Below are 23370 nucleotides of genomic sequence, written 5' to 3'. Positions count from 1 at the left end.
TACACTGAAGGTCTACATCTAAGGAGACATTGATTATTATTCACTACTCTTTGTGTTTGCTACAAATCCTTCTTCTTATATCTTGTGCATAAGGTGATTGTGAAAAATTTTGATAAATGCCTTTGTTAAAATAAAGATAGGATGTGTCTGTCACATTCCCTGCCCTATTAAAATGTGAGGTTCATCAGTTGAACCCCCTTTTTGTGAACCCGTATTGGATCCTAGGATCAGAGATTCTTTTTCCAGTGCTCACAAATAACACTTTGTTATTATTTCATCTCAAGATCAATTGTTTATAGTTTGGGGAGTTCACTCTCTATCTTTTTAGATACGTGGGAACTTCTCCTAACTTTAGATTCTCAGTAATTTCTTAAAGCTTAGATTTGCCAGTAACTGGTACCATGTGAGAGGCTTTCAGTTACTTTAGCACTGCGGTGGATCCCCATTCAGTAATTTATTTTTCTATTTTGGGGTCTAAATGAATTCGCTTAAAACACCAAGCATTTTTTTCCTAACCAGTTTCCAGGAATAATAATATGATGATAGCTATACTTGTGGTAAACATAATAGCATGTGTATAAATGTGTCAAATCACTAAGTTGTACACTTGAAACTAATGTAATATTGTGTGTCAACTATACTCAGATTAAAAAAAATCCTCCCTCCAAAAATCAGGGATTTGGCTTATTAGATGTCTTGCCTTCTCTCTGTTGTCATCTTATGATTATCACAGTATGATGCATCCTTGTATACTAAAAAGAAAAGTCCTGTTTCTTCTTCTGCTTATAGTCCATACTTCTGACACCAGATATGTAGGGCTTTTTTTCCACAGTGATCAATTCTCATTGTCCTACAGTATGTGGATATCCTGCAGTTCAATGTAATTCTGCCACTGTTTGTCTGGAGTTAGCATTAGATCCCCCAGGTTAAGGGCTCATTTCCTTCCACAAGACTTACCCCATTTCAGATACCAGTTGCAAGTCGTGGGTCCCTAGATTGCCACACTTCTGTCTAACTTGGTTGTTAAATCAGTGTTCCCATGAGCCCCTCCTCAGGTTCAATAATTTGCTATAATGGCTCACAGAACTCAAGCAGACACTTCCTTAATGTTTACTGGCTTATTATAGAATAAAGGATATAGATGAACAGCCAGATGAAGAGATGCTTAGGTGGGGTCTGGAGGGTCCCAAGCACAGGAGCTTCTGTCCCTGTGAAATTGAGGTGTACCACCTGCCCAGCTTGTGGATGTGCTCACTGATGTGGAAGTTCTCCAAAACCTGTAGCTCAGAGATTTTTATGGAGGCTTCATCAAGTAGGTATCACTGATAATTAACTCAATCTCTAGCCCTTCTCCAATCCCTGGGGCGGGGGAGGGGGAGGGGGAGAAAGGCTGGAAGTTCTAAGCTTCTAATCATAACTCGATCTTTCTGGTGACCAGCCCCCATCCAGAAGCCATCCAGGAGCCTACCAAGAGTCATGTTATTAGAGCAAAAGGTAATCCTATCACTTAGGAAGTTCCAAGGGGTTTAGGAGCTCTGTGTCAGGAACCGGGGCCAAAGACCAAAAATTGGAACAAAAGATACTCCTACTACCTTTATAACTTAAGAAATTACAAAGGTTTTTACCATCTCTACCAGGAGTTGGGATGAAGACCAAAATGCATATTTATTATATTACAATGTCATATCTGTCTGTTTATATCTGTATCTGTATCTATATCTATCTTTGAACACTTTTCAGGTTATTTCCTTATGGAAAATTCCTAGAAGTGGAATTTTTGATCAAAGGTTATGTACTTCTTTAAAAAAAATTTTTTTTAAATGTCTCTTACTTATTTTTGAGAGAGAGACAAAGTGCTAGTGGGGAATGGACAGAGAGAAAGGGAGACACAGAATCCAAAGCAGGCTCCAGGTTCCTAGCTGTCAGCCCAGAGCCTCACATGGGGCTTGAACTCATGAACCATGAGATCATGACCTGAGCCTTAGTCAGGCTTAACCCACTGAGCCACCCAGGCACCCCCAAAAGTTACGTACTTCTTAAAGCCTTTGCTATGTATTGACAAATTTGAGACCTTCCCAGTGGTTGTGAGATAGTTTGCCTGTTTAGTCTTTTTGCCCAGTGTGAATGAACTTTAAATGAATGGCTTAGTTGGTCTGGAAAGCTTAGCCTGATGAAAATCAGCCTCAGGAGGATGGGCTCTCTGGGAACTGCACCTAAGTTCTCTGAGGATAGGGAACTGGTCTTGCCCTTTCTCAAAGTTCCACCGTCTTAAGCTCTGATTTCCAACAGCTCTCTCACCATAGGTGGGTCTTCTTGAACTGGAATGGGATGCGATTCTTTCTCCTCTAGCTGTACCTGACCATTCCTCTTTCCCTCCATATGTTTCACGCTACATTCCTGTCTTAAGGACTCTGGGGTGTGTGCAGAGTAGTGGGCCCGCCAACATACAGCTGGCTTGAATCTTACCTCGGAGCCCTGAAGTTTGATTCCACAAAACAGTTCATTTTTTCTAGGCTTAGTTAGGACCATGATTACTTCAGTGGGAATGGAATTGGCGTCAATTAGTAACTATGACATTTATATTCATGTGTCCAAATAAAGCTTGAGATGCTTAAAATTCTGTTAAATTTGTGCATGAATCAGGTCAAGTATTTAGAATATGCATATGCCATCGCTAAAGTTGACTTTCTCATTCTCGATTGTTTTGGCAAAGAGGAGGTGTTTCTATAAGAGAAGCAGATCAAGGGCATGAGAATAAAGACATGGGATTACTCTTTCAGTAAAATAAGCAGGAATATAGACAACTACAGGCAACCCCCCTTAGGGTATATAAGCTCCCCCAAAAGAATCATGCCCTATACAACTATTTTTTTTCTGTAACCCCACAGAGTCAATTGGGGACATTATGTCCTGTTATTAAATTTAAGGCAACCTTCAGAAGTGTCTCTGTTCTGCATTTCATAGTAAAGTATTTTTAAAGATGTTGAACAACAAATTTCCCTTCTTTTTGTGACACTCTTTAGTTTCTTCATCATAATTTTAGAATTCAGATTTTGAGATCTGTGGGAATTTATGTTAGAAAACATTTAATACGGATTCTGAAATGCTATGCTTTTGCTCATCCTTTTAATTTCAGCTGCAGCAGGTAATAGTGTCTTTAGGTGCACTGAAGATCCCTTGTGGGGTGGTAATTAATGATCATTCCGGGTGCATAGTCTGGAAATTTGGTTCCTGGTGGGCATTCTGGGTGAGAGAACACGTTCATGCTCTATTTGTCCCAACTCTGACCACAGTCACAGTCTTGTGGCTTTTCTGTCTTCTCCAGGGGCTGCAGCTCTGACCCAGAGCACTGTGGACTTGCTTTTGAACCCTCAGCTCCTTGGGAAGAGCTGGTAGTGAAAGCAAGAGTCTCTCGGGGCTGTTTGCATTAGCCACGGAGTGAAGGAAAAACAGGTCCAGCACCTAGCTGCTTGTCTTCTCGGGCCACAGGGTTTTCTGAAATAATATTGTATTGCTTTTGCAATGACTTTTGCAGATAGGAAGATTCTGAGATAGGGAAAAAATGATACTCGTATATGTAGAGTAACCTGATGTTGGGAGTCATCCGTTAAAAATAATTGATTGAACAGCTTATCTTTTTTAAATGATCAGTTCCCTCTGCTTTCTCCGCTCCCTTGCGCTTATGTTTTCTGTTTGTAGCTGATTCCATTTTTGTTTTCGTTTTTATCTTTTTTTACAGGCTGAACGTATTTTTGACTGGTATGAACCCATTCTACTTTCATGCAGTGAATGTGATTTTGCACTGCCTAGTGACTCTTGTCCTGATGTACACCTGTGACAAAGCTGTCTTCGGGAATCGCAGACTTGCTTTTGCTACGGCGTTGCTGTTTGCTGTGCATCCTATCCACACGGAGGCAGTGAGTATCCCTGGAACTTAATGAAACAATGAACTAAAACAAAAAACAAAACAAAAAACAAAACAAAACAACAACAAAATGAGCCTTGCAAACCCACGGTAATTCAGTGCTCCACTAAAGTGTTTGTCTTTATGTATAAACCATTCTGCTTGACAACTTTTCTTTTTGAATGTTCAAATGGCCTTCAGAATTTAACTGCTTTTCTAAATAACCACTGTTGTTATTACACGTAGTAATAAATGGCCACAGTTTATTTGAATAAAATGTAAGTTCTAATGTGTTTTAAACAGCACGGGGCATTTTGCAATCCTTGTCCTGCCGAGGCATTGTTCTTGCTCTGCATTTGTATTTTACCTTTTCTCTCTGTGCTTTATATTTACAATATTTATGATGCTGAGCTGTGAGTAAGAGGAAAGACTAAAAAGTTAGACTGACATTCTTCAAGTTAGAAAGACAGACTTAAGAGAGGGATTTATAAATGGTTTCTAAGTTCTTTCGTTGAAGTGTAGTTATTTGGTGGATGATGACAAATTTATTTAAAAGATAGTTCAAATCTGTGGTCCTCTTTAAAATAGGGATTTAATCATGCACCCAGAAGGCACTATCAATTTACCTCATTTCACATCTCAGTAATACTTGGTTTATTTTAGTATAACTCAGTAACCACAGTTGGTTTATTTTATATGTATTGCTGGGGGCAGGTGAAGACTTTCTAAGGGGTATGTTTTAAAAGAATCATTTCCAGAGCCTCAGCTTGCATCTGGACACTTTCCTACAGTTTATCTGTCTCAGAACATGCCTGGGGTCAAAGTGGCAAGTTGGTTCTTCTCTCTGTCATCCCCTTTCTTTTTAAAAAAAAAAAAAAAGTTTATTTATTTATTTATTTATTTATTTATTTATTTATTTATTTATTTTTGAGAGAGAGAAAGAGAGAGAGAGGGGTGGGGCAGAGAGAGAGGGAGAAGAATCCCAAGCTGGCTCCGCACCAGCAGTGCAGAGCCTGATGTGGGGCTCAAACTCACTAACTCCGAGATCGTGACCTGAACTGAAATCAAGAGTTGGATGCTCAACCAACTGAGCCACCCAGGCACCCCTTCCTCCTCTCCTTTCCATTGTCCTTCTCTCATTGAAAAATAAGAAGGACATTGAAGAGGGCACTTGTTGGGATGAGCACTGGCTGTTGTACATAAGCAATGAATCACGGGAATCTACCTCCAAAACCAAGAGCACGCTGTATATACACTGTGTGTTAGCCAACTTGACAGTAAATTATATTTAAAAAAAGAAAAAGAAAAAGAAAAAAGAATGTCTCAAATACATCAGACTTTTACTATTCCCCAGGTATAGAAATCTCTGAGATACCTTACAAAGAAACAATTTGATATATTGGTGTCAGCAAAGCCTCCTTCAATGGAGGCATCATAGACCCGAAGATGGGCTTCATATCACACTCTGTCTTACACATATTTCTGTGAAGAATACAGCATGGCATTAGAAGTAGGGTACGGTGGCCTGTGTTGATCTTCTGAATTCGGAAGTGAGATGGTTGTCATGGGAATGCATAATAATATGTTCATTTGAATTGACATAAGAAGTTTGATTTGGCCAATTGGTTTTATAATGAGGACTGGTTTTGCCAGTTAGGGTATATGTGATAGATATTTTCCACACACAGTATTGTAAATCTGTAAGCCCAAGATTTTGATACAAATCTATTTGGAGTGAGTGACAAAGAAAAAATGATTTTACACAAACAATTACATTACTTAAGGTAAATTTCCCTGCCGTTCCTTGAGTGCCTCTCAAAAGGTGCCTCTAAGTGGAAGATTATGCTATAACTGTTATTAAGAAGTGTATTTTTATATCTAAGAGCTACTTATCATTTTTTCTAATTTGTGATGTATTAAAAAATTATGTATTAACACTAAGTGGAATAATAATATAAAATTGAAAATTTAACAGTTATCACAAGGACGTTTACAATAAATTTAAAAATATAAGTATTTTTATTACAGGGAGGAGATGGTAAGTAGAATATTTTTAAGCATAACTATTTAATACATTAATAAACAATGCTGAGGAGGAAATAAAATAGAAATAAGAGTTCAAGGGGAAATGGTGTGAAATATCCATCATTTAATGAAGAGCCTGTTCATGTTTGTGTAAATGGAAAACAGTGAGCTTCAAATTGCTGTGGTACATTCCAGATTCCATTTGGTACATTTAAAACAGTAATATTATGGCCTTATTTTGAAATGTCAGTATTTACAATGCATAGGAAATTAGATCCTTGCAAGTATTTAAAATTATGATGAAAAATATTAGATATGAGTTTTAAAAGATAAGAGAGATACATAAGTTTTTAATATTCTTTTTGGATGTCATATGAAGAGAAATAATTAAAGACTATTACTCCTAGCCATATAGAATATATGACACCAGGTCAAAGTACAGGTGAAAATATGTGTGTGGAGCATCTTGGGGAACATTTTTTCAGGAAAGAATAAATGAATAGGACAATAACAGTCTTAATTCTATGCTTGCAAAGAGGGAGAGCAGGTAACCTTGGACAGTGAGATCATGAGCTGGTAGAGTTAGGTCGAATTCTAAGAAAAAAAAAAGTCCTGTTAGCAAAGTGACCTTTAAAAAAAGGTTTCAGTAAGGAGACACCTTGGGTGGCTCAGTCGGTTGAGCGTCCAGCTCTTGGTGTCCCCTCAGGTCATGATCTCACAGTTTGTGAGTTCGAGCCCTGCGTCAGGCTCTACACTGATAGCATGGAGCCTGCTTGGGATTCTCTCTAGTCCTCTCTCTCTGCCCTCCTCCCTCTTCCTCCCCAAATCCCCCCCCCCCACCCCTGCTCATGCTCTCTCTTTCTTACAATAAATAGACTTAAAAAAGTGAAAAGGTTTCAATAAGCTTTTGTACTAATAAAAAAAAATCCATGATAACACAATTATAGGGACAAAGGAGTCTGAGAGCTGGACATTTAAGGAAAAAGTTTAAAGAAACTATTTGCATTCACAAGGAATGAGAGAAGTGTAGGAAGGAAGTGAAGGAAGTAAAGAAATTTGACTTACATAGCAATCTATACTAGGAAGTAAAATCAAGATACTATTTCAGTTATAGGTAATAGTTTAGGTTTCTAAGGAAGAAGACAGAAATAGAAAAAAAGGTATTGTGTTGTGGAAGACTTAGTGACAAATTATTTAAAAAATTTTTTTTAACGTTTTATTTATTTTTGGAACAGAGAGAGACAGAGCATGAATGGGGCAGGGGCAGAGAGAGAGAGACACAGAATCGGAAACAGGCTCCAGGCTCTGAGCCATCAGCCCAGGGCCCGACGCGGGGCTCGAACTCACAGACTGCGAGATCGTGACCTGAGCTGAAGTCGGACACTTTAACTGACTGAGCCACCCAGGCGCCCCAACAAATTATTTTTAAAAAGGGAAAATAGATCACAGGGTGGCTGGAGAGGCAGTTAGAGGGATATATCTCCCTTTTGTTAAACAAGAACAAAAATGGGACCATAAGTAATCCCAGGAAGGATGGAAGATTTACATTTTTGGGGGAGGGGCTCAAAAATTTTTTTAATGTTTATTTTTGAGAGAGAGAGAGAGAGAGAGAGAGAGGGAGCAAGAGAGGGAGCAGGGGAGGGACACAGGGAGAGGGAGACACAGAACCTGAAGCAGGCTCTAGGCTCTGAGCTGTCAGCACAGAGCCCAGTGCCCCACCGGAGGAGGGGTTTAGTTTCAACATATTGGTCCGATCAAAGATTTGCTTCCTTAATTATGTAATCAGCATATAGTAAATGAATACTTGTTTGGTGCAAGCACTGTGCTAGATGCCAAGAGGGTATGTGGGTGGATAAGGGGTCCCTACCCATAATTTGTTCACAAGCTCCTAAAAAAGCCAAAGAACATACACATAAATACATACAAGACAAAACAATATGTTGTAATAAAAAAAAATCATTTCCAATTTAAGTATGCAGGAACAAATTCATTTATTTACTCAATCTTTCAACAAATAGATTGCAGAGGGTATAGCTCTGACCAAGGTATACGCAGACCTTTCTTCGTTGAAGGCCTGTGATTCTTGGAAGAGTTTTCTTTTGTTGTCTCTCTCTCTCTCTCTCTCTCTCTCTCTCTCTCTCTCTCTCTCTTTTTTTTTTTTTTTTTTTTTTGAGAGACAGGAAGCAGGAGAGGGGCAGAGAGTAAGGTTGAGAGAGAGAATCCCAAGCCCGCTTCATGCTGTCAGGTCAGAACCCAATGTTGGGGCTCGATTCCATGAACCATAAGATTGTGACCTAAGCCTAAATCAAGAGGCAGACGCTTAACTGACTGAGCCACCCAGGTGGCCCAGAAGGGTTTCTGACAGTATATTTCTGGGGAAATCATGGGAAATTTGTATGTTTTTCTGAATCCTGAATCATGAGAAAAATAAGTAGAGAAATTGGGAAAATGGGGAATATCATTGTAATTCCCTTGTAGGAATAAAACTTAGCAATCATTATAGAAACATTATTGGTTGGAAGGAATGCACTTGACTTATGTCAAGTCAAAAGCAAGAGCAGGAAATGCTGATACATGGAGCTGAAGGTTAAGGTCAACATTTCCAGAACTGGGACAAGAGCACGTAGGAGAGAATTGGTAATGATCTAATCAGTCATTCTGGCTTTCAGCTGTTGGATGTGTTAAGTGTGTGTTTCCTGTCCCTGTCTAACACTAATGGGACTCATTCTTGCAGATGGAACAATCAATAACTTGATACACATGCAATACTTTGTACAAATCCTATGAATGTTATTCTAAGAAATAAGTTTTGGGGACAAATTAAATTCTTAATTGGTAATTTCCACATGTGATTCTGTTAAGCTCACTAGGACCTAGATCTGAATGTTACATTGTTTCCATTCTACCCCGATGATGTTCACTCATTTTTTCCATTACTTCAGTATGTGTCACAGAGTTCAGTTCCCAAGTTACAGCTACCCTTTTGGTGATGAAAACCTGCAGCTTGAGGCAGAAGTACATGCTATCCATCTGCATGTATTTTTGGCTGGGTCCTTTGTATTTCCCAGCACCCTACAGTTCAGCCTACATTGTCATAGAATCAAACCCAGGAGCTCCAACTTAGCATCCCAGTTTGCTTCCCATTGCCCATTCCTGTCCGTTTTCATTTACTCCATGCTTTCATCCCTTTATGCTTTCCCTTCCAGAAACACCTGTGTTTTGAGACTGGTCTTTCCTCTGCCTGGAATGCTTCTGTGTTCCTTCCCTGGCCCAGGATTCACATTCCCCTGTCTTCAACTTACCGAGCCCTTCTTGTCTCTCCTTTAGATGTTAGTGTATAACACCAGCCTTTCCATGAAGCCTTCCCAGATTCTACAGCCAAAATTAATCTCTCCATTCTCTCATGGCAATGATTTCTCCTCTTTATGATACATGCAGTACCCTCTTTTGACTCCCAACCAGATGTTAAACTCCTTGAGGCAGGTTATGTCCCTCCAGCTGGCACAGTACCTGGCAAATAGGAGGCACTTGGAAAATGTTTGTTGAGTGGAATAAATCATGCAATTACTGAACATGATGCTACCGACTAATTGAATCACAGTGAAAGTGAATGGTTGGTCTTGACATATAGTAGTTGGTGTCAAGCACCTTGTTTTTAAGACATCTAGCCCTCTTGCCCCAGAGACCCCAGCTCAACAGGGATATAGAGTAGGTGTTCAGTGAATGCTTGGTGGTTTGAAACTGGCCACAGAGTCTGTCACTGTTAGCATTAACATTTCAACAACCCCTCTGAGCTTCCGCTCCAAGGGACACTACATTCTTTATATCTGGGCACATCCAGCTGGCACATTCTGCTGCTGCTGCTGCTGCTTCCCAGAAGCACTAACTGGCTGCAATTTGAGAAGTAGGCTTCAGGCTCCTTTAGCACATTAGTTATGCTTGCCTAGCTTGTGATTGCCTCATTCCAACTTGCTACACCCAATATCAGCTTGCACCTCTTGCTGTTGTGTGAGTTGGCCACATCAGTTGTGCTGTGGTGAGCGTCCCTCTGGGTCCAGATGTGTGGCTTTCTCCCAAGACTTTGTTGCTAGTGAGTTGGGCTCTCTGTTTAGTGTTCTAGAGGTCTCACAGGTGATGCTGAGCTCAATGCTCAGAGATGTGGTGGTGTAGACTGACAGATCTGGGCTCACAGTTAACCTGTGTGCAATTGTTGCTCTACAGACTGTAAGTCTGAGCTGGTTCTGACGCTGAGGTGACACCATATTGTCACTGTGTACCTCCTTTGTGTCATGCAATCTTCCTGATTTAGCATGCAAATGCCTTATAAATGAATGGATCAATGAACAGTGTATAGTCCAGGCAGCCACATTAGCTAATAGCTTTTAACTCTGTACTGCTAGTGTAATTCTTTGGCTGTATCCAATTTTCTCTTGGTGTACATTGGACTTGAATTTTTCTCAATATGTGACTTGCTGTCAATCCATATGCAGGTATATAGCTAAATTACATTCTATTTATATTCTTAACTAATATATTCATTTATCTAATGAAGTTTATATATATATACACTTTATATATAAAGTATATATATACATACATATATATATACATACATATATATATATATATATATATATATATATATATATATATATGTAAACTCATTAATTATAAGAGTAACGTGAGATGTGGGTGTTATACTCATTTTAAAGATAACAAAACCATATCCCAGAAATTAAAGATAACAAAATTGAGTCTCATTCAAATGGCAAGAGAAGGAGTCTGTATTCAAGCCTTGGATGGTCTAGTTCCATGCATGTGTCATTCCCTCTTCTTTATGAATGCAAAGTGTGCTCATTATATGAGAGTATTTATAGGTACATTTCCCAGAACTCTATTTTCCACTATTAATTATGGTTGATTCTCTAACACACTGTGGACTTCAGGTCCTCTGTGGTTTGGGTGATGCTGTTCTCTGTGCCTGAAATGTCAACCCTGTTCATTTCCCTTGTGAGCTCTGACTCATCTTTAAGATCCAGCTCATACATGGCCTTTTTTGAAGCATTCTTTGAACCATCCTCCATTTTTTTCCTTTACAGTTTTGTTTCTTGGATTTCAAAAGAGTAAGAGAAATGCACACACATTTTAAGTAGTAATGAAATAATACAAAGCTTTATAAAAAGCTGTCTGTCCTCTACCCCTCTTCCATTTTAGTACCTTTCTAAAGTAACACATTAAAAAAAATAATTTTAAACCTCAAAAATACAGTGACCATATACTCCTTATCCAGACTCATCAATTTTTAACATTTTGCCACATTTGTTTTGTCATTCTTCCTCTCTTTCTCCCTTAATATATAAAAATATTATTTGTATTCTGAAGCATTTGAGAGTAGGTTGCGTAATTCATGCCTCTTTGCACCAGAATAATTTAGTTGTGTATTTTCTAAAACCAAGGCCATTAGTCATTCTCTTCAGTCTCCTTAAGTTTGGAGTAGTTACCAGTCTTCATTGTCTTTTTATAATATAACTCACAGCTTTAAATATAATTTAAAACTTATATTTAATGTGCATAATATAAAATGTTTACATGATGTTTATTATAACATTGCAGTTGATGTTATATAACATATATAAACATTGATATTATATCAAATTATTATAATATATATAACACGTATACAAAGTATAACACATGATTTATATATATGTTAAAATTTATAATATATTTATAAAAATAGTATAACTATATATTGTATGTAAATACATAAATATAGAAATATGTAAAAATAGAAAATATATAAGTTGTTAATACATAATATATGCACATGTAGTAGATTATGCAGGTATAATATACATACATGTATTATATAATAATATCATATATGTAATATAATACATTAGATTATAGGAGTTGTAACATAATAAATCATGATATGGTATAAATGAGAACATATTAAAATCCTGGAATTTTAATGTTACCAGATAACGTATAATTGTTGTATTTTATACTTTATTAATATAAAATATATTTATTTATGTATTTAATAGAACATTCCTCATCCTGGGTTTGTCTGATGTTTTCTCATGATTACATTCAGGTTATGCATCCGTGGCTGGAATTTGACAAAAGTGATATTGTGTCCTTCTCAGGGTATCATGTGCAGAGGCATGCCACATCCATTGGCCCTTTATTGGTGAAGTCAAGTTTGAACCTCCAGTTAAGGTGTAATGAGTTTTCTCCATAGTGTAGTTATTCTTTTTACTTTTTCATTTAACAAGTAATTGATGAGGACATGCTTTGAAGCCCTACTAATACGCTTTGCCTCACCAAACCTTTATACCCTAGATTTAGCATCCACTGGTATTTTGTGATGTTTCTTGCTCTATCTAATCTTGACTCTTTTGGAAACAAAATGGCTATTTGTCAGCTGCACTATTCCCTCTACATTCATTAACTTGCTTTTTAACGTAAGGAAGAGATTTCTATTATTTTCCATTCACTTGCTTACTGTATTTATGTGTGTACTTATATTGTGCATTCATTCATCCATCCATCAATATCAGTATGCATCCATGGATGTCTGGTTTTTTAAAATGATTTATTTTATTATCGTCTTTACTTATTTTGATGTTCAAATGGTCTGATATTTGGTCGGTGGGAGCCCTTTGTCACCAGCTTCTGTGCTCTTTTGACACGTACCTGTCACTTAAAAAAAAATTTAATGTTTATTTATTTTTGAGAGTGTGAATGGGGAGGGGCAGAGAGAGAGGGAGACACAGAATCTGAAGCAGGCTCCAGGCTCTGAACCCTTCAGCACAGAGCCTGATGCAGGGTTCGAACTCCTTCGCCTCAGCCCTGGAGTCAGCCACTTCTCCAAGGACCCCCGTTCTCCTTAGTGGAGGAATGTGTGTGGTCAGTGCCAGGATGACTCTTTGCTAGTGGGGTAGCTTGCGTTTAGGCTCTTTCAGTGACAGAACTAAGAAACACACTGACACAGACACACATACATACATGGCTATCAAGAGTTTATACTCATTCCTGTTTTTACCAGAATTATTGTTTCCTAAACTTATTTTTTTTCTAGTACTCTGTAAATATCTTCTGCCCTATTAGCACTCTGCTGCCTGAAGACTAGCACAGTGTCTGGCCTTCAGTCATTACTCAGAAAATATTTTTGAATAAATCAACAAAGGAATAAGCTTTGGTGGTATGAATTGGCCTTCTGTAGAAGAAAGGTTAAAATGAAATTAAGCATGAAAATATTTTCCCTTCCTTCCTTTTTTTCCTCCTATAAACTTATCGTTATATATATGATACAAGAGGTGGTTAGTCATAAGTCAAATTTTGAAGAAGAATGTGTTTTCTTATTTTATCATACTTTTCATTCATCTAAAAACGAATCCATTCTATAACAGTTTCCTGAAAGTGACTTTCTGAGGTTTTTATCTTTTCAAACTTTCTAGGTGGCTGGAATTGTTGGCAGAGCTGACGTGTTAGCATGCCTGCTGTTTCTGTTGGCCTTTCTCTCCTACAATAGGTATGTATGTTTGTATGGCTAAGAATGCCCTTCTCTGTGGTTACAATAATGCTGTCCCCTCGGGAATTTCTGTCATGTTGGGGGCTGGGGGGTAGTGCGGACTCTGAGCACCTGCCTGAGAGACGAGGGAGGCTTCTTGGCAGTAAAAAGCTTAGACAGCTTCATGGAGATCAGGATAGGAAACCTGCCCTTACCAAATGCAAGGCTGCTCTCTCCTCCAGCCATATTCTCAACTTTGTCATAGCCTTTTAAAGGAACTGCTCTCCTCATGCTGCTTGCGTCTTGATTATTCCTACTTGTCATTTCTTACCGAGAATGGAATTTGAAATCTTCGCTCCGAGCCAGTATATATTGGATATGGTCCTGTCTTCCATTTGGCCATGATTGGTTTAATTCCTCCTGTTCATTTTGGTCCTAATTTTTTTTTCCTCTTTATTATCCTCACGAAAGTAGCTCAGAGCTTAAAATAACAAGGCTGAATTAGAAGTAGTATTTCTCAACCATGGGTTTCTAATATACACACCCTTTCATCAAAACACAGAAGTTCCTTGCTTTGGGATACTGAAAAGCAATAAAATAATTTCCCATTATAGTGTCCCTTCTCCCCCAAAGTGCTCAGATTCTTATTTGAGTTGTGACATGGCCACATAGGGAAAGGGGCAGGTTAAAAAGAGAATAGGAGCGAGGTGGATGGCTCAGAGAGTGGCCCAGAAAAGGGGAGAGTGAATCCTGTTACCCTACTTTGTGGAGACATGTCTGGTTAGGGATTTATGAGCTTTGATCTTTGGCTCAGTTTGATGACCTACCATCTTACAGAGCCCCGGGACCTTGAGAAATACAATTCTAAACAAGTGGTTCTCAATGTGGGACACTTTTGCCCTTCCCCTGGGGATATTTGACAATTTCTGGAGACACTTTTGCTTGTCGTTAAGTGGAAAGGTGTTAGCGGTTGGCATTTAGTAAGTAGAGGCCAAGCAGCCTACAATGTTCAGTACAGCCCTAACAACAAAGAATCGTTTTCCCCAAAATGCTAGTAGTACCAAGATTGAGATTGAGAAGCCCTGTAACAAACAGGTTTAGACCTTGGATGATCAAGAATGAAAAGAATTAATTCTTATGAAATTTCGGTTTAATGAGTGGAGCCTTTTCTTAGTACAGGTTTCCCCTGCTATCTGAAAGTAGAGCATTTCTCTGAAAACTTTTGTAAGCTGAAATGGCTCAAAGTGAAGAAGCAATTACCGTTAATTTCTATGGAAAAATCGGGGGCATTCCCAGACCCCAAAAACAACTTCTCTTAGGCTTTTTCTGATATCTTAGGACACATCTTGCTAATGAATGCACGGAATAGATGGAGATAAGGCACAGAGGCTCACACGGTTCAGCTCTCTGGAGGCTTGGGACTGAGATGCTGGGTGTGGTTCCCGGGAAGGAACTTGTTGGGGGCTGCCCCTGCTGCTGTGGGTTCCTAACAGCACCTCTACAATGGTTCCTAACAAACAAATGCTGTTTTTGCTTTTCACCTTTTTTCGTAAAAGCAAAGACCCTCTTCAGATTTCTTTCTGTTAGTGAAAATAGGTACGAAGGTAGGTCTTTCATAAAAGTAAAGTGGCAGTAATGTGAACTTTTGAAAAGTGGGGGATACCTGTGTGGTATGAGGCCTCTATTCCTGGCTCTGTGACTTTCTACAGAGTCACAAAGCTAATCGTATGAAGTGCTGTTGTGAAAATCTTAGAAATATAAATCCAAATTCACCAAGTAGTTGCTTCCTGTTTGCTCCGGTATTAGAACAAGATTCACAGTTGCTGTTGGGTTTAAACTTATTCTGGGCAGCTTTTGCTGTGTTGTTGATATATTCGGGAACATGATGAGGCCAGCAGCGTGTCCGTATCTGTGTGATAATGAGCCATGGTGTTACAGTTTCTGTTGTGCGTGCCGTTCTCAATTTTAGCAATGTAAGCTCTAGACCAGCTTAAGAGGAAAATGCGTATCTGCCACAAATTTGGCATATAATTTTAGGTGATTGTTCCAAGACATACTTTATCTAATACATCTCCTTGGAAAATAAATTTAAAAATACAAATTAACCAGAAGAAAAGAAAAAGGCCAAAACATCTGTATTTTCATCACAGAAAAATGAGGATTCTGTATATCTACTGACTGATTTGTGTATAGAAGTATATAAAACACTTACACTAGAATAATAATAATGATGTGATAGCCACTCCACATGTAATAAGTCATTTATGTAATCCTGCCTGCAACACTGTGATCCCATTTCATATATGAGGAAACCGAGGCCCCAAGAGGCATACTAACCTGCCCCATAATACCCTGTTAGTTAACTGCAAAGCTGTGATTTGAACCCAGGGAACCTGGCTCCAGAGTTCATGTATATGGCTTAGTAACTCGTATTATTCATTTAAAATATATTGACCAAATATCCTTCCATGTCACTAACTGTATCTTTATGGTATCATGTTAAGTGTTTTTGGTTGGGGGGACGCCTGGGTGACTCCTTCAGTTGGGCGTCCAACTTCATCTCAGGTCATGATCTCGCGGTTCATGTGTTTGAGCCCCGAATCGGGCTCTGTGCTGACGGCTCAGAGCCTGGAGCCTGCTTCAGATTCTGTGTCTCCCTCTCTCTCTGCCCCTCCCCTGCTCACACTTGGTCTCTGTCTCTCTCAAAAATAAATAAACGTTAAAAAAATTTTAAGTGTTTTTTTCAATATCCATTTGTTATATGCCATCTTTTATCATAATTTATGTGTATTTTAATTTAAATACCAAGTTCAGTGTTGTTGGGCATTTACTTTTTTCATCTTTGCAATATTAAATAACTCCGTGATGAATATTCATGAAGAAATCTTTGTTCACCTACTTACTTAGAATACGATGAAATTGAGTTAAATCATATTTTTTAAAAAGTTGGTGTTTGTCAATGACCCATATTTCTTCTTAGATTAAAAGAGTCTCAATCTTGTTTTCCAGGAGTGTGGACCAGCGTCATGTTGGGGAATGTTTCCCTCCCACGGTGTCTCCCTTCTTCTTGCTGCTCAGTTTGTTGCTGGGGACCTGTGCGATGCTGGTGAAGGAGACCGGCATCACAGTGTTTGGAGTGTGCCTGGTTTATGATCTCTTTTCCCTATCCCACAAGCAAGAGAAATCGTAAGTCATTTTTAAGTTTTGCCATCAAGCAGAGCGTGCACAGAGAATTACTTAGATCAATAGCTTTCAAACTTTCATTCAAAAATAAGTAAATAAAAGTACACTCTTGTGTTAAATGTAACCTCTTGGCCCATAAATTAGTAAGTCTTGTTTTGTTAAAATAAATGCATCAGATATGTTCAAAGTCTTCACACTTTATAAAAGTCAGTGAGGACCGTAAAGATTTTGGGAGCCCCAAATTTGGAATTGGCAATTATCCATGCTGATTACAGGTTTCTATCGCTAGATTGTTTCGGTTGCATACTATGGAGACCTCTTGATTCACAAAGAGAAGTGGTTGCAAATGGTGACAGGTTTTTTTTAATAGCTTGCCTTGAATCCCTGCATTCAAATGCGTGTTGTCTATCAAAAAGCACTGCTAAGTTGGAACCTGCTTACTTGTTCTAAGGATGATGCTGTTACCTAAGAGTTTTGGGAGTCTCGTTTTGGAATTCTGCAAAAGGCCAGTCTAAACCATACAGGAATACTCACGTGTTATATTCAAATTAAAGGTCAAGTTTAATTAGTAGCCCATTTTCACTTAAAGAATTTAAGCACATTAAAAAAAAAAAGAATTTAAGCACATTCATTATATCCTGTAGATTATAGATGGTAAGAATGCTGTGGCACATTAAAAGTTGAAGCACATACTATATTTTTCTTTCTCTATCAAATCCATAATTACTTACAGTTTGACATGCAGACCCCATTTTTCAGTAATTATAAGGCCCTTACTTTTGAACTCTTAAAAACGTGGTTGATTTATTCTTCTGCTTTATCTGATGAAGAATTTTAGCTTAAAAAAAAATCTTGCCTTTTTATCCCATTCCCTACCTCTTTATACTCCTTGACATAAAGATAAGAGCAGTGTTATCGAGTGGCAACAAGCTGAGATGAGTCATTAAATTCTGATCACCTTCCTGCCTGGGCGTGCTTGGAGATAATTTAAATAGACTTTAGTGCTCTATTGGCTCTCTGTAAATCTCAGAGGCGTGTAAAAGGAAGGAGCTCAGTTATCATTTTGACCTAAGCTCCTGCCAAGAAAGCTGTGAGCCAGAGGACCTCCCCTTGGCTTCTATGAGAATGCCTTTCCTCTGCAACCTCTCAACCAATGGGAGTAACGGCAGTGCCTGCCTTACTTTTTTTTTTTTTTTTTTTAAATATTGGCAACTATTTTTTTTTTTTACATTTATTTATTCTCTGAGAGCCATAGTGAGACAGAGCACAGGTTGGTGAGGGGCAGAGAGAGAAGGAGACACAGAATCTGAAGGAGGCTGCAGGCTCCGAGCTGTCAGCACAGAGCTCAACATGGGGCTTGAACTCACAAACCATGAGATCATGACCTGAGCCAAAGCCGGATGCTTAACCGACTGAGCCACCCAGGCGCCCCTACTTTTTACAAACAACCTACCAGCTCATCTTGCTTCCCACTTCCTTCTTGCATCATTTTTGTCTCCGCCTCCTAACCCCTTTCTGCTTTGCTCACTGATAGCAGAAAGCTGGCTGCAGACCCTCTCCTGTGGTCCAGTCCAGAGCAATTTTAACTTCATCACCGAAGTCGTGTCTCCTCTGGGCTCGGGACTTTCCAGGCCACCGTTGCCTGTATACAGCATTCTTTTTCATCTGGTCACTGTTGAGCCAGGCTTTTTTCAAAAGGGATAATTGTCTCTTTTATTTCTTTAATAATTGTTTCTGGCCTTCATTATGCTAAACTGTTAGAAGTTCTATGGGAGAAATCATATTGCTAATATATAGCTCAGAAGGTGAAAAGCTTCTAGCCTCTGCTTTGTTTTTTAGAAACTTTTGGCTCTCATAACCAGCAGCTCTGCATAAGTGGAGGCATTCGTTCTTTCCTTCATCTTTTCTCTATCCATTCAATACATACTCATTTTGTGCCTGACCAAGAAGGAGACAGAAGATTTCTTCCCCCCAAGGGCATATGCAATATCAGGGAAGACAGACATTGTATGAGTAATTCCATGAGTAACTGATTACAGTTGTGAAAAGTGGTAGGAAGGAATGGAGAGCATGTACCAGGGAGACCTGGCCAAAAATGGTTAATATGTCTTGAGTTCTGTTCATGTGTCAGGCACTGTGCCACACCATTTACAGGCTTGAAGTCACTTAATGCCCACAATCGCTGTTGGCCTCATTTTACGGAGGAGAAAACAGAATCACAGAAGGTAACCCCTCCAGAGTCACCCAACCCCAGGATTGAGAGAGCCCTGTCTGTGCGACTTCAGAGCCGCAGGTCTGTCCCTGAGCACCCCTGCCTGCATGGAAGGAACACAGAGAAGGGACCTAGAGACCTCCCAGGACACCTGCTGCTCATGGCCTAGGCTCACATTTGTACCATGAGGTCAGCTCAGAGGTTCTGAGTGTACTGGGGATCATGACGCTTTTCAAAATTTACAGAATTGGGGCGCCCGGGTGGCGCAGTCAGTTAAGTGTCCGACTTCAGCTCAGGTCAGGTTTGTGGGTTCGAGCTCCGCATCGGGCTCTGTGCTGACAGCTCAGAGCCTGGAGCCTGCTTCGGATTCTGTGTCTCCCTCTCTCTCTGCCCCTCCCCCACTCACGCTCTCTCCCTGTCTCAAAAACAAAAAAAGTTAAAAAAAATTTTTTTTTAAATTCACAGAATTGTGTCCCCTTTCCCCAGAATCATGTATACACACACAGTTTTGTACAGATTCTTAGGGCTCTCCTTCCACTTTATCTGTTCATTAAAAAAAAAATTTTTTTTAATGTTTATTCATTTTTGAGAGACAGAGACAGAGCATGAGTGGGAGAGGGGCAGAGAGAGAGGGAGACACAGAATCTGAAGCAGGCTCCAGGCTCTGAGCTGTCAGCACAGAGCCTGATGTGAGATCATGTGAGATCATGGCCTGAGCCGAAGCCAGACGTTTAACTGACTGAGCCACCCAGGCGCCCCTTATCTGTTCATTTAGAGTAAACCTCTTGGTACTAAGTTGTTCTTGAGGTCTTTTATCATATGATCCAGGAGCAGGAAAAAAACAGTAACAGAAACAAATGTTGGGAGACTCTCCTACATGAAGAGCAATTTATTCCTAAATTTTAGTATTAGACCATAGAAATGGAGTGGGATTTCTTAGATTTGACATCACTTTTAGGAAGAAACATTTTCAGTGAAAGAGCAGCTCCTGAAAGTTAAATTTCTTTTTACTTTTCTTTCTTTTCTAAAAAATTTGATATAATTTCCAACATGCAGAGAATAACATTCCCTGACTCCTGTCCCTAACCTCTTTCTCTTAAAGTAACCATAATCCTGAACTTGTCACTTTTCATTTCTATGATTATCTTTATGCCCTTACTTAGTATGTATATACCAGTGAATACCAAAGAGTATCTTTTAATATATTTTTAAACTTTATATAAATAGTATCACTTGCTTTTCTCTTTGAGATTTTTGAGGTACATCATTGTCCATATGTGTAGCTATAGTACATTCATTTTAACTGTTGTACAGTATTTAATTATCACAATTTATTTAACTCTTTCTGGATTTGGAATTTAGGTAATTTTCACAGCTTGTACTATTGTAAAATATGCTGCAATGGATTTTTTTGTGTGCAAATACATGTGAGTTTCTCTCGGGCATAACCATAGGAGTGGACTTACTGGGACCACGGGTAGATGCACGTTCACTGTGTCCCGTGCTCAGACATTGCTCCTGAAATGATTGTAGCAGTGTCTAAGAATCCCCTTTGCTTTTTTCCAAATGCTGGACATCATTCAGTGGTATCAGACTTTTTAGTTTCTGTTCGTTCAGTGATTATGAACTCTGTCTCAGAGGATTCATGAAAGAAAATGTAATCGGTACATTGGATGGATCAACTATGAGCAGTATTTTACAAGATCAAAATTATGTAAATCCCGAATATCACTTCAACCAAGTATTTTGAAAGAAATCTATATTTGGAGGATGAAGCATGAAGAAGAGGGTGTGTGTGTGTGTGTGTTGGTGACCATGTAAGAGGGACTGAGTCCTAGTCTTCTGTAGTAGTAAGTCAGTATAAGTTCTAAAATAAAAAGAAATATGTTCTCTTGTTATTTTTAAAGCATTGCGATACGTACCAGAAACAAAAGAGGTGAAAGACTTGAGCATGGCTGCTTCCAGGGAACAAGACTGTGGAGTGGGCCAGGGGACTGCTGTTTCTCGTTGCGAACCTTGTCATTCTGTCTGACTTTGTTTCTGCTCCGTTCCACATACACAATTAGGAGCAATGGGGTCATCCATCAGCGCAGCCCGCAGCAGCCTGCGAGTCCCCCGCCCCCGTCACTGCCCCCGCAGCCTCACCGGGAGAACGGGAAGCAGCATCGATTTCCTCACCGAGGAGCTTGGGGTGGCTGCCACTCACCATCGCCACCAGAACCCAAGAGCAGTGGATTCCCAGTGTCTCCTGGAGCTATGTGGTCCATGATGAGGTACTGAGCTGGGCTCCCCACGCCCATGTTCGCCATCCAGCACCGCCTGGTGCAGCATGGCTTGGCGGGAGAAATCAAACGTTGAATGTTTTTTTTCCTGACTTCCCTTCTCTCTCTCCTTGTTTCCCTAGCTCCATTCTTCTTTCCCTCCCTCCGTCCCTCCTTCTTTCCCTTCTTCCCTTTTCTTTATATTAGATTTAGATAAGAAAGGAGTAGTTAAGAAGAAGCAAGTAGAAGCCCTGCTGTCTGCTTTGATTTGGAAGCACGGGGTGAGATGTGGATCTGTGAGGCCTCAGCTAAGAAGAACAAACACTTTACCGTGTCCTCGGTGGAGGAGCCTTGCAGTGGAGAGCAGGCACCCTCAGTTTCCCGGGGGAGGAGAGCACTCTGCCTCCATGCTCCCTCCACCTGCTTGTTGTATGTGATAGGAATTTATTACAGCACAGGTATGGGAGGAAGCCCAGGGGACTCTGCTTCTCAGGAATGTTTTTGAGGATGCAGGAAATCTTTTCTAAGTCACAGAATTTTCTTTCCCTTTAAGAATATTTTGACCTAGCCATGAAAATTAACATAGATTTACCAGAACGGGTACTCACTAAATTAGGTTGCCTCTAAAATAGCTCAAGCCATGGGCAAGTTAGAATTTAATAAAGATGGAAATTAGATTTGTTCTATTAGCACATTACCATTTCAGATTGCTGTTCTTATTCCTCTGTGCGGTCCCAGAAAACTCTTGTTTCAGGGTCTTAGTTTCCAATTATTTCTGCCTTTGCCTGTTTTTTTTTTTTTTTTGTTTTTGCTTTTGTTTTTTTTTTTGTTTTGTTTTGTTTTGTTTTGGATCTTGCTTCATTCATCAACAAATATCTGTTGAGCATCTCTCATGTGCCAGGCACTGTTTCGGGCACCAGAGATGTCTTGGTGAATAAGGAGGACAAGGTTTTTGCTCCTGTGTAGCTGATTTTCCAGTAGAGGAAGACAGATACTAGATAACCACCAAGGAATGGACAGAGTGATAGAGAGTGATGGAGAGGGGTGGGCTGGCCTGGCCTGGCCAAAGTTGTGTCGGTTGGTCCGGGAAGGCCTCCTGAATCCTTATGAATGATAGGAGGAGCTAGTCCTGCAAAGACCTGCCAAGATCTGGACAGAGGGCTCCAGCCTTGGAATGAGCAAGTGGGAATTGAAAGGGGGCAAGGTCAGGAAGGGGGAGAGGTCAGGAAGGGGGCAGGCCCAGATGATGAAGGACCCTGTTGTCCACGAAATCAAGTTTGGGTTTTATTCTGGGTGGAATAAAGGTTTTTTGTTTGTTTAAGTGTGGAGAGAAATGATTACATTTCTTTTTTAAAAAAATATTCCCTGACTTCGTCGTAGTGCATGATGTAAGGGGGCAAGAGTAAAGCAGGGAGGAGGGTTCGGAGGCTTTTATACGGATTAAGTGAAAAAGAAAGGTCCTGCCCAAGGGTGACAGGCTGGGATGAAGTACTGTGTTGGATTTGGGACATCTCTTGGATATAGATCCCAGGACTTGCTAATGCTTGGGATGAAGGGTAAGAGAAAGGCAGGAAATGTGGATTTTAGGGTTTCTGGCTCAAACAGTTGAGTGGATGGTGGTGCCAGTTACTGAGAGAGGAAGGCTAGGGGAGAAATAGGTTTCCTGGGAGTTGGAGGGAGGATGAAATCACGGAAATGTGTGAAATTCCTAAAGATGAAAGAAGGCAGATAAGTAGTCAAAACACTAAGGAAATCTTGACTTTTTAATAGAGGACCATGGAGGAAAAGAAGATAACATTTGGGGAAATTGTACATTTTCTAAGGAAAGGCCATGGAGGAGAAAAAAGGAGGACTTAATAGAACATTGGAGACTTTTCAAGGTGGGTTTGACAATGTGACTCTCGTGAAGGAGGGACCATGTTGGGCTTTGCTCACATTTGTGTCCCCAGTTACTTTCATAGTGTCTGGTTAATCGTAGTTACTCAGATGTTTGTGAGATGAATAAATAAATGAGTTGATGGTAAGAAAGTGTTGGAATGAATCACAGAAAACATTTCCAGTGAATTTGGCAGTGAAGGAATGGTGGAAAAGGATGTTATCTGGAGGCTGTTAGGTGTTCGTTTTCATTCTTATTTTAAATTCACTGGACATGTGTGTGTATGTAGATAAGTTGCAGAGTGGAGAGATGAAAGACAGCAGCAGAGAGGGATGTGATGAAATATGAATACCAGGGGGATGCTGGTGAATGTTTAATACCTGGCTCTCC

At 39.6% G+C, this 23370-nt stretch overlaps 1 protein-coding gene across 4 annotated transcripts in view; it reads left to right on the top strand.

Annotated features, from left to right (window-relative positions):
- TMTC1 (transmembrane O-mannosyltransferase targeting cadherins 1) overlaps positions 1-23370 on the top strand; it is a 278157-nt gene that overhangs the window by 16099 nt on the left and 238688 nt on the right. For 3 of the 4 annotated variants that reach the window (XM_045061612.1, XM_023256892.2, XM_045061613.1), the window contains exons 2-5: positions 3740-3917; positions 13396-13469; positions 16458-16634; positions 20910-21116. In XM_045061612.1, coding sequence (XP_044917547.1) covers positions 3740-3917; positions 13396-13469; positions 16458-16634; positions 20910-21116 — 636 coding nt within the window. The remainder of the gene's footprint in view (positions 1-3739; positions 3918-13395; positions 13470-16457; positions 16635-20909; positions 21117-23370) is intronic. The other variant, XM_045061614.1, reaches the window with a different exon arrangement.

Source organism: Felis catus, chromosome B4 (genome assembly GCF_018350175.1).
Source record: "Felis catus isolate Fca126 chromosome B4, F.catus_Fca126_mat1.0, whole genome shotgun sequence".
Lineage (NCBI taxonomy): Eukaryota > Metazoa > Chordata > Mammalia > Carnivora > Felidae > Felis > Felis catus.
This window is presented reverse-complemented; position numbering and strand designations above follow the sequence as displayed.